Here is a 12,488-nt window from a genome sequence, read left to right as displayed (position 1 = left end):
AAAGTGAGACTAAAAAGCTTTTTGTGTGTTTTCTTTAACTTTTTCTCCTGTTAGAAGGCCATATAGTCCTGGTGGATTTTCTTTTACATTTGATTGATAGCTGGACCTGTTCAGGTTGTAAATGTGAAACATCAGATGGAGCGGGGCATCCCCCACTGTCAGCTCACCTCAGCAGGGTGGTATTTACTGTACGTAGCCATGAAGAGATTGATGTTCCACTCTTCTCTACTTTTCACACCCGGTTTCTACTGCCTTCAGTCACTCCCTGTTTGTATCAGGTCGCACCCTTTTTTCTATGATCTGCAGCTTGTTTGGGACTCGGATGCCTCTTCTGCTGCCACAAGCACTTTAGATGGCCCCTTATTCCACGGTGGAAAGACTCCGCCTCTACATGCTGAAGTGTAGCCGGCTTCTCCTGAGCTGTCACGCAGGAGGCTCGGTGACAGTCTTAAAAAAGTCACCATTGGTGTCTCAGCCGTCAAGTCTTCCTCCCCAAGAACCGTAACTGACACGACGTGGCTGGTGTTTGTCGTGAAATACAGCCTCCCTCCACTCACCTGCCCCATGAAGTTTACCATCACATTAATGAATTTACAATAAAAGCAATAGCTACATTTTTTTACCCTCTGAGCCACAAATGCAACAAGTGGATGTGGCTTAGAGGGTAGAACAGGTTGCCCAATAATCATAAGGCTGGTGGTCCAATCCCTAGTATCTTCTGTCCACATGTCCAAGTGTCCTTGGGCAAGGCACTGAATTGGAGGCAGTATTTGTAACATGCGTTGTAAACTGTTACCGTAAGAGGTCACAATGGAAGTGCAGTCAATTTACCATATTAGGCAGACGGCAAAGGGAAAGTGAATAAATTCAACTTCAGGCCCCTTCTTTGGAAATGTAAACAAACCTTTGCCAACTTACATCAAACACACACTTCAGCCTGATGATACACGCTTAGATGCAGCACGGAAGCCATTTTGGGCACCACCTCAGCCACAATTAAAGGAAAATCATTGTGGATAGTACCAAATTACTATTTAGCAAATTTTGTCCTGAAGTTTTTTTCGGTTTTATTTATCATCTACTCTAGCTTTTCAAAAATGTTGGAAAATGTGACACAGATATGGGAACATTAATGGTCTAAAATGAAGTGAAATTGCATATTTTCAAGTTTTATCAGGGGAGGACACCAAAACCCCTCCACCAGATACATGCACTTAAGTCATCCACAAACTTAGGGAAAACTCTTTATTGCTAACAGACAAGATTGGTTTTAAATGGCGGGCATAATTAATTGATTATTCATATTTAACTGGTTACATGTATATATTAAACCCCAAGTGCAGGATGAGCCATGTGTTACAAAAAAAGAAAAAAAAGAGTGATTTTTATATGACATTAATATAATCTCTATCTAATCAAGTGATCTTAATTCATCGTAATTCATTTCATTTATAAGCTGCATAGTAGACCAAGTTCAGAGTTTACAATGGGGATGATTGGAGTTAAACAGTCTTGAGATCTGCTCTGGTGTGCAGGGATTTCATTTTGAGAAGAGAAGTCCTACAGAGGCCGTTTTTACGTGGTGGTTTATGAACAAAATTGAATGTGGTTCTCCCCTTTTCTCTTTTTTCTCAAATAGTACCCAATGATGAGTATGATATTTATGTGCTGTAATGTTATCCTTTATTCACACATTGTTTGCAGCGTGACAATATATGATATCTCCACATTTTAAATTAAGCTTACATGCTATTTGCTTTACATGCTGTTTAAAAGTGATTCTGCTGTGCGGATTGGACAAATTTATGTTTCAGCGCCACTGAGTGTACTGTATTGATGGTAGAATGGTGAAAACTGGAATTATGGGTTCTTAAAAAATAACAATTAAACAGATTTAGTCTCGTCAGCAATCGGTACAAGACTTTGCAAAGAAGAATGAAGAACGTTCGAGGAAGATTGTTGTCTTAATCGAGTTTGAGTTGAAGACAAGCCAGATGCATACAAGAGTGTCATCTGCATAGAAACGATCAAAAAGGATATTTGTCACACACCGCAAGATAACTGAACAATGTACACTGGGAAGCAGATTAAAAGGACCATTTCTGAGCTGCCGTGTTGTAAACAACCACTTTGGCTGTGTATGGCCTCCTTTTTATGAGCTCTTTAACTCACTCTAATTGCTTATTAGTAAATGAGAAATTATTTATTACATTTACAGCGGAAGTTGATGGCTAATTAAAAAATGAGTAGATCATTAGTAACGGGTCACGAATTTCTCACTTTTCATCGGATACCTGCATTTTTAAATGGAAGTTTTTGTTGAAGGATTATTTCACTGTACTAATCTATCGACTGCAGTTTTAATCAATAGCTTCTGGTTTTAATGTCTTCTTTGTCAGAAGGTAGATGGTTAAATTGTTAAACTGAAGCTTTGCTGTATTACCATTATAAAGAGTTTTTCACAGCATTCTTTGACATAAATATTTAATAATTATTCTATTGATTACATCTTATAATTCCTTCATAAAGTTTGTTTTATCAGAATAAGTGGTACCTATAAATCTGAAGTCCTCTAATATAGCCTCCTCATGTCTGGCAGTGTCAGCGCAGGTGTTGCCAACAGAGCCGTGTAACTTTGTTGGCCCGGCCACTGCGCTTTCATTTTTATTTTTTTCAGCGTCCATTCATTTATCTAACTTTGTCCCGGGGCCTTTGAATCCTTTATTATGCTCCTCCTTTACCCAATCACTGCTAACAGGATAACTCTCGGCAGATTTGGGCAGGAGCCCAGATTGTCTGCAGCTCCACTGGGAGCGAGGCAGGCCCACCAGACACAATTTGGGATAATTACAGGACCGCTGGAGGAGATGTGTGATCACAGGATGCACACACAGTCGAATGCCCACGCAGATACACTCAGTGCCTGCTGAACCCCCCTTCTCCCAACCACCCCCACCACTCTTCTTAACACACACACACACACACACACACACACACACACACACACACACACACACACACCCTCCTCTTCCCTCCCAAGGGGACAAATAAGTACATGCTCTCCCTCCAAAAGAAGCAGCTTCAAGGAGCTCTGAAACTGTCTTTGGCAGCTCCCGCAGCACATCAAGCATACCTTCCCCACCCACCCAGCCCTCTGCCCCTCGCCCTGCTCCCTTACCATCTCCACCTCCACCCTACACTCATCTCCCTCTTCTCTATTTTTATGCCACTCTCCACTCTTTGCCCCGCCTCCCCGCCCACTGTGGAACTGTCGCTATGCAGCATCCGATGTCTATATGGCCTCAAAGTCAAAGTGATCTCTAATCTCCATTTCTATCTTTTCTTCAAATAAGGCTTGCTTTATCATTGATTTGAGCAACACCCCAGATGTCACACTATATCTCATTTGTCTGTATTAAGCAGCAGAGCAGCACGCATTATATCCTTGTTTTCCCCCTTGCCTTAACTCATCTTACCTCCTACAATCCAAATTTGAATTATCTCAGCTGATTGTTCAGCGAGTGTGACCAGCGTTAAATAACCTTTTAATTTAACAGAGAACTTGGCTGTGACCTAGATCTGAGGTTACATCCAACTGTCAGCTTAAAGATGCTATACAGAGGATTTCCTCATTAGTGTGCCACTGGGAAATTAGTTGTGACGGCAAACCCTGGCAAAAAGAAGAAGAAAAAAAGACTTTACAGTATCTGCAGTGATTTGCTTTGTACTTCCAATGGGTCCAATTTGAGTGTTCCTGAGCTCATTTCCACACATGTAAAACGCTTCCGGTAGACTGGTTACTTATGCATCAAAAACAGTAGGGAGCCGATATAATGAATATGCCATAGAGGACAGCTCAGAGGGACTTTTGAATATAGCACTGTTAGCGTATGCTAAAATTGTTGAAACAATTCATCTGACAGTGTTGTCTTCACAGCAAATGCCAAAATACACTCAAGCGAAATGGTGCCACTCTAAATAAACACTAAAAATAAGTGAGGTGGCAAAAGCAGGGCAGAAAATAGGACTGCGTGTTAGTCAAGTAAGCTCCATAAAATATCTTTTAAATTGGCACCCAAGTTTAAATTTGCTTTGCTTTGGTAGTGAAAAACTGAATGATCAAGTTACTCACTGTTAAAGAATGTCAATTTCCTGTAGGTTTATAGCAAGGTATAACTCTTATTCATGTATTTTCTAAGCTTACTAACAGCATTGCTCTGTTTTTTACAACTTGAACACTTGCTATTTTACAGAGTTGAAGTTCATTGTTTCATGTAGGTGTACGTTGTGTTACTGCTCATTAATGTAATGTTTTGTAATTTTAGTAGAGTGTTGGTTTGTGCTGCTTGGCGATGTCTGTCTTCTCATCTCTGTATTTTCCTCTAATTGCATTGAATACATCATACAACTGTTGTGACCATCTAACACGTCAAAATTTGATTCAGGACTTCAGTATGCATGCACTGATTGAAAAATGAAAAAAGAAAAACAGTACATTGTAAAACACATTTAAATAGAACTCATTGTTAAATGTCACATTTCTCTTCCCACTGAAACTACCCTAGTTTACTCTGACATTAAACACAAAGAGATCGGTTCATAAAAAATATGATGACATTGTGCTTTCCAATAAAGATGGTATAAAAAAACAAGACCGGCTATAAAAATGTCATCATTGTTAAGACCTAAACCAAATAAAGTTTCCTTCATAGACTGAATACCATGTATTTGATAATGTTGAATTTCCATCTTTACTACCAAAAGTACTTTTGACTGATGTTCAATCCTGCTCTCTTTTTTAGGAGATGAAGTGTAAACAAAGTTGTAATGTAGACTGTACATTAAATACATGGATAAACATACAGAGAAGGAGGTGGTTTCAGCTGTGTTCTCAATGTCAAACTGCATATGGCCCCAACAAACTCCATTCAAAAGGTGCAACCTGTGTGTCGCCTGACAGGCGAAACTCAGGGCCTAAAAAGTAAAAGGAGCAGATAAGAGTATCAGCGTTTTTAGCAACTTATATCAAAGCTGGACAGAAAGAGGGCAAAAGCATTACTTTAAAAAGTGGAGGGAAAGTCTCCTCCTGCTCTGAGTGATGTTTTTGTATTTTCATGTTAACATACACAAACATTAAAAAAAAAAAAAAAAAAAAAAAAAAAAAAAAAGTCCTTTATTTATAAAGGCAAAAGCTAGTTTAGGTCAGATTCCCTGCTGGATGTAGTTTTCAGTGCATTAAGTGCAGAAAAGCCCAAAGTGCTGATCCCCCATTAATTTCATGTCAAATCCACATTGTTCATCTTTTCCTGCTAAATCTTGATTTGACTTGTATCAAACATGACATCTTTATCTTGTCTTCATCTTTACCTTGTCTTCTTCTTTATCTTGTCACATCTGAAGCTATTTTTCACAGCTTATAATAAAAGGTCACTTACTGCACCTGGCAGCACTGTTAATCTAACCAGCTAACCATGCCTCCCATCCTACTGTGTGCTGAGACTGCAGAAAGAGTGTGTACTCATTCTTATTCTTTCTGTTTGAGTGACCTCCCACGAATGCAAAATGAGTAGCGCTAATGTTTGGCTGTCACAGTTTCACAAGTGATGTGCCGTTTCATTTATTTATGCCTCATTGACATCTCCATAAGTGATGAAAGAGGAAGAGGAGCTGGGATTTGGTTTAATGGGGACACATTGATCAGGCTTTCTGAGGTTGTTTCCAGCTCCTGTTCTGTTAACTGTGTGATCATTGTGCCGCTCACTGATCCCATCGCCGGCTGCAATTTTCTATTTACCCAGATTCTCAGCTCACAAAAGCACATCAACTGAAAGCACACGCCAACTCTGAATGGTAAAATATCAAAGTATCTGATATTTAGCAGTCAGATCACTCAGCTGCATACCTATGTAAAGTATACTCCTTTTGCAGTCTCGTGAAAGTATATGTATCGTGTTATATGTTTAGTCACATCGGGGATCAAAGAGATGCCAATGTTGACTGTTGCTTCTACCTTTGCTTAAGTTTTTTCAGAGCTGTAATTACCTCCACCTTTGTTTCTGAAGCACTCATTATGAGCTCACGAGGACATGTTAACATAAGCTGTTTTCAGCACATAAGAAAATGACCAATGTGTCCTGTTTCTGTTTTTCTTGTGACCCCAGAGTCCGACAGACTTTGCACTCACTCCTCTTAATTATCAGGGTGATGTTTTTGTCTGATTTTGCATTTGTTGCTCAGTCGCCTCTGCTGAGAGGATGTGCTCATTGTGAGACAATGTGTTGGAGTTGTATCGTCTGTCTCACGCAGTAGTGTATGTTCATGTTGTGTGAAGTGGGTCTCAGTGTTAATCAAGTTATAATTTTCAGACCACTTTCTGGTCCATCAGTGTCCCAATAAGTTAATTAGTCAATCTAAATCACTTGAAAGAAGCCAACTTGGTCAAGCTTTGCTCTGCCTGACTGTTGCTCACAGCTTCAGTTTCCTTCACTGTGATTATAGTCTGGAAACCCTGTTAGCATTAACGTTAGCACAGTCACTCAATCAGCGACCAGTGGGGGTTGCTAAGTGTGATGAAAATGAAGGCTCGTGTTTTTTTTCTACATGAATTAGCAGCAGTCGTAGAGTTTTGGTGCATATGGTGGTCAATGCCGATTGGTTAAAGTCTGCTTCAATAGCTTCACAATTAACCTGAGCTCAACGACTGGAAATGATTCCTTATAGAGGGTGGTCAGACCCAAATAGTCACATGGTAAATTGGTCTGGAACCATCAAGCCAAACTTGGACTACAATTTCAGAATAATTCATCAACATTTGAGACTTTCAGAGGTTGCTTACCTTCTGTGGTGGACATTGAGCGACTTTATTCACATTTCAAAATACATCCAGGAAATACGAATGTGACTGTTGGTGAAAGCTCCTCAAATTGATAATGTTCAAAAAGATGGAATACATGGGTAATTTTCTGTATATGATGTGACTGCAACTGTGTGATGTCTTATTTTGAAAATCTGCCAGATAGGCAACTATTACATATACCTTTCTTAATGCTGACTGATGTAGTTTGTCATTCTATGTCAGAGTTTAGGTATTGTTTGTTTGATGAGGGAATTTAAACTGTAAAACAACGTGTTGAGGACATTGCAGCCAGTTATGGTCAGTGTGCGCCCTCCAATTTTTACCATACTGTTAATTTAAGAATCCCCCCCCCTTATAACCATATTAAAAACACACATCATTTCTGTCTGTTTTTGCCGCTAATGAAGCTCTGAAGTGTGCAGACTCCGAAGCAGTGATTGACTTACCACCCGCTCTCTGCTCTCTATAACCAGCTCAAGGACACTTCCAATTAGCGTCTCTACTGTGCTGCACTAGCCTCAGTCCCTGGGCCTATCGTGCTGGAAAGAACCCATCTGATTGGGTATCTCAGGTTGCCAGTACATCATGAACAGACCGACTAGGTGGAGAAAAAGGCTGAGCGCATATTAATCTTTTTCCTCACTCACCTCATTTTTTCCCGCAACTCTCATTTACGCGCTTTCTTTCTATGAGCTGGCAAAGCCTTTAAACAAAGTTCCCCTATTCAAACATAATTCATGAATATTAAAACGAGGAGGAACGGAGAGATATGTGTACAGTGCATTTCGGAAAAACAATCACGCGCTGATAGTTGTCAACGTGACTATCATTTATATTCTGATTTATTATTCACAGAGCACACCTCATGTCCTCTAACTCAACTGATAAGGAGCTGCTCAGTATCCACCAGTATAACCTCACCATAATGCTCTTATCCCAGACAACCTTGATGATTCAATAGCACTTTCTGAACCCGTCTTTCCATTCCTGTACTGTTGTCTTTTAGTGAAGGATAACACAAAGCAGTCAGGTCTTGAAGGAAAACATCTATGGAGACACCCTTGGAGTGACATTCATGGGGGATTTTTTTTTTAGAGAGGAGTGGCAGCTCCTCCTGAACATCCTCTCTCTGAGTTACTGGGATGTAATCAACTCTGACATTTTTCACAGAGACACCCTGTCCAATAAATGCAAAAAGTTCAAGAAAGTCAGAGAAATAACTCAACGCACTCTCTCCATCACCCCATCGCAGGTTGGGGTCGTGCTGCACTACTCTTCTCTGTCGACCATGCTGTGGCTCGGGGTGACGGCCAGGAACATTTACAAGCAGGTGACCAAGAAGCCTCCACAGAGTCAAGACGGTGACCCGCCTCCGCCCCCGAGACAGCCCCTGTTGAGGTAAGCACAAATGTCCTCGCAACCCTGCTCAACCCTGACTGCTTCCAGACAAGGAGTATGGAGGAAAAATGGTTGTGTGCAAGTGTTTTTGTGCGTGTGACCAGTCTCTTTGCTTCTACTGTGTGTGTGTGTGTGTGTGTGTGTGTGTGTGTGTGTGTGTGTGTGTGTGTGTGTGTGTGTGTGTGTGTGTGTGTGTGTGTGTGTGTGTGTGTGTGTGTTCAGAGGCCAAGGACGGGTTCACTGCACAATTGTTTGCTTTCTCATTTCATTTTTTTGCCAGACTGAGACTGTCAGATGTAGGTAGAAGTCTTATGCATCCAAAGGATTTTTTTTTTTTCTGTCTGCAGCACTTGCCCACGATTTTCCTCACAGTGGAATGATTTATTTCAAATAGTTTTAAGACCTTTTAAAATTGCTCACCAGACTCATAAGCAGTCACACCCTTTTTTTCCCGAAGGCTTTAATAGAGCTTTTCACATCTCGGCATTAAGATACCAAACACTTCAGTAGCAAAGATGTGTTAGAGGTCGAACAAAGAAGTCCGGACCAAGTTTCATGTGTTTGTTACAGTATAAACATTTGATCTGCTTCATTTTGGTTTGTCATTGCAATCCTATGAGCACACTAAAGAACTTTCCATGACACATCTGCGTCCTTGTACTAACATTGATTGGTTTGTAGACGGCGTGCTTCTGACGTCAGTGTGTTGTCAATATGGCTGATAGCTTTTACAGTTAAAATCGAGACAAATTATTGAAAAGATACATTTCGTTGCCACTATATTATTATTAGTATGGTGATACGACTGGCATTCTGAAAAAAGGTTATAAGTTTCGTTATTTTTATAAGCTTTGAATTCTTCATTGGACCTAATTACAGCCAAATCTCCTCTTCGTGCTGCTGCGGCTCATTTTGATTCTCTTCCACTTGTTTTTCTATTGTTTAATGTGGTGATGATACGCTGCCTCATTTTCTCGTAATTGGTCTAAAAGTTTGAACCATCCAGAAAGTGTTTTCACTGTGCAGATAAATCAAACCACAGTTCAGTTTGATGCGGATCAAGATCACATCTTTTGGCCGGACCAAACTTTGGTCCATGATGCGAGGCACCTTTCACACCTGCTCTTTAGGTTCAGACCAAACTAAAAAGTCTAAAGGTCCAGACTAAACAAGGTAGGTGTGAAAGTACCCTAACACAAGTTATAGCTGTCACTCGGTGAGGAGGTTCTAAATCATTAGCTCCTAATCTAGAAACCCTGATTCTGATTTGATGGATTTAAAGGTGTGATAAATATAGGAGTGATACATGTTGGGGTGTAATTACTTTTTAGAATGTGACTGATGTGTTTTTTTATCTATTTAAATTATGAGAACTTTACATTTTACTTTACACTTTAAATTTACATTTTTATGCATCATTTATTTGAGTATATCACTTTTATCTACAGGCACTGATTCAAAGAGGATCAAATGTTTGCTTGTCCAAATAATGTGTGCCAAAAAAGCCACCTATTTCCATCCACTTACTTTTTCCCATGACAGAGAGGTATGTGCACGCAGCTATGGATTTGAGCGTGAAGTGTTTGTGTCTCTCCTGATTTATGCTACTTTTTCTCCCAGGTGTTTGCTGGCTCATGTTTTCTTCAGAGGGCACCAATAGCTTTACACAGATGAGTTATTGCATCGTTTATCTGCAGAGACATCCACAGCTAGTTTGCATTCTTTCAAGCCTCTGGCGTTTTTCACTCCGTAGTGACATAATGTCAGCTACTTCCTATTTATACCATTTGGCTCCCCTTATGGATTTCTTCCAGATGTGTTCGTGTTCAGGTCTTACGTTTTGAACGGGGATGACTCAATGGAAAAATGAATCTGATACATGCCAGATATTAGAGTCCAGTGAATTCCTTTTAATCAACCAGATTCCTGTCTCGAGACGTAATTAGCCGTGACTTTGTTGTTTAGAGTTGACATTCAACGTGCAACAACTGTGTAACCACAATAACTCCAACAGAGGGACTTGTTCAGGACCTACCTGCCTCTGCCCAGGCTCTCTATACTACAGCTTTAATAAGTCAGTTAACGTAATAGGTTCACTGTTTCTGTCACTCATCAGAAGTGTTCACTAAAGCCTTCTCTGATCTTGTCTGGTCAATGACTTTTCTGAGATTTCCATGAAGTTCACAAACAGTTTAACTGATGCGGTATGAATGAAGCCATCTTTGGCCCGGTTCTGGTATTTATTGGAGAAAAAAGTGTGTGGAATAGCTGAAGCGGATGTGAAGTAGAGGTTTCGGCTCTGTTATTCTGTTCGAGGCTACCTACTACACTGTAAGGTTTAATAAGAAGAATGGAGGGCAGATGAAAGTCAGGAGGAAGGACAAAGAAGCGAATGACTCAAACAACCTGTTACCATGGCATCACCCCAACTAATTATCTCAATCACCCAGGAGGCTGCTGAGCCAGGAGCTTTATCCCACATCTAAATGTATTTAGCCTTTTGAACCATTTAATTCTTATTCGTTTCGACACACACATCAGATTGAATTTCTGATGTATTGTGACTTTTTTCCCACTCATTTTCCATTTCATTCCTTTTCTGCTTACTACGAACATTTGACATGTTTAAGAGGATCAGCGTTTGGCCACATGTGGTTCTCTTCCTCTGCGGTGAGAAGGTGCTGTGTGAGCTCTTCTGCGCATCGCTGCTGAGCTGCAGAGCTGCAGAGCTGCAGAAGCTCCAGTGAGAAATCCTGTTAGAGGAAGGTTTGAGAGCAGAGACGCAGAGACAAACATAGGCTACACCGGAACAAATGTATGTTTGTCATTTAATCTTGTGTTCCCTCTTAAAGTGTCATTTTCTTAAAGCTGTTGGGAAATATCAAATGCTCTCTTGGTTGCCTGAGGTTTCTTGAACTTTATGAAACATTTTGAAGAAAATATCGAGGTTTACCCAACAGGAAAACTATCTAAACATGTGGAGTTGCACTGGATATGAACCCGACTGGAATACCTGCTTTTAGACTTTCTTTCTGTGGGGATGGTTTAGAGGATTATTGTGACACGTGTAGCACTCACAGGAGTATTTAGCGCTCTTAGGGTGAAATTAATATCTGTAGAAATCTATAAAGGAGCAGAATCATGTGTCTGACCTTATTAATATTGGAATCTGCTCAATAATGTATTCCTGAAGAGTCACCAAGTGTCCTTCAGGATAAGGACCCCACCAAATAAGGATCCCCCTCAACCTATGAGCAGCACTTTGCTTGCACAGCAAATCCTCAGACACCTGCGTGAATGGGTGGGCGGGGGGGTTAATATGGAACGTTCTCGAGGCACTCCCATCATGCACTGCTGGTGAATGAGATAATTTGTCTGGGGGCAGGCGGAGGGATCCTGTGGTGCAGCAGTCAAGTTGATCCACAGTGATTGACTGTAATGCTCCCCGTCAGACAGGCTCATGCAATGAGACTTAGCAGCTGGAGACAAATCAATTTCTCCCTCTTCCTCCTCCTCTTCCTCCTCCTCCTCCCAACAACCAACCTATTCCTCCTCATCTAGCTCTTTTCCTGTCCTTGCACTTCTGACAGGTGCTGATGGCGGATCCAGCCGACCATCACACCGACCTTTGTCGGAAATCTGCTGCACCGTGTTGGACCAAACACCTTTAAACGCCTCTTTTTAGACTACTAGCCGACGTTCCTCTGGTGTGATGGGTGCATATCTTTCATCTAATGCAGCGTATCAGTTTGAGAGAAAAAATTTCCTCCCAGTGTAGAATATCCAACATCTGTTAAAGAGCATTTCTCTCCAGATGTTTATATTAATATCTGCAAGCAGGCACTGCACATCGTATAAAGTAGTTGGGGAAATAAACATGTAATCACTGGGTGGAAATGGTTTAGAACAGCTACATCTGGACTTTGGCCGTCGCCATCTTTGCATTGGATCTGATTCTATCTGACTGAGACCCTGAGGACACTATGCCCCGCCTGAAACTTGAGCAGAGAGCACACATCAAATTGGTTGTCAAATTAAAGGGGAACAGAAAGAAGCAGGGAGCCAAATACAGAGGTGGTGGGGAGCAACAATTGTGCTTTTGCGGGAGAGAAACTTGTGTGTTTTCAATGCACTGAGAGCTGGCTTGTTGTCACGCTGGAGAAACAGAGTGCCATCGCGCCACAGTTCAGCTTGTTTGCACTGAATGTTTTCCCTCAGAAGCCTCAGAACGTCA

At 41.0% G+C, this 12,488-nt stretch overlaps 1 protein-coding gene across 2 annotated transcripts in view; it reads left to right on the top strand.

The window, feature by feature from the left end:
• LOC138195635 (adhesion G protein-coupled receptor A1) overlaps nt 1–12,488 on the top strand; it is a 172,761-nt gene that overhangs the window by 152,048 nt on the left and 8,225 nt on the right. For both annotated transcript variants that reach the window (XM_069145250.1, XM_069145251.1), the window contains one exon: nt 8,109–8,254. In XM_069145250.1, the coding sequence (XP_069001351.1) occupies nt 8,109–8,254 (146 nt within the window). The remainder of the gene's footprint in view (nt 1–8,108; nt 8,255–12,488) is intronic.

This window comes from Embiotoca jacksoni, unplaced genomic scaffold, assembly GCF_022577435.1.
Source record: "Embiotoca jacksoni isolate LCO1_2020_lvr unplaced genomic scaffold, fEmbJac1.0.p SCAF_12, whole genome shotgun sequence".
In the NCBI taxonomy this organism is placed as follows: Eukaryota; Metazoa; Chordata; class Actinopteri; family Embiotocidae; genus Embiotoca; species Embiotoca jacksoni.
This window is presented reverse-complemented; position numbering and strand designations above follow the sequence as displayed.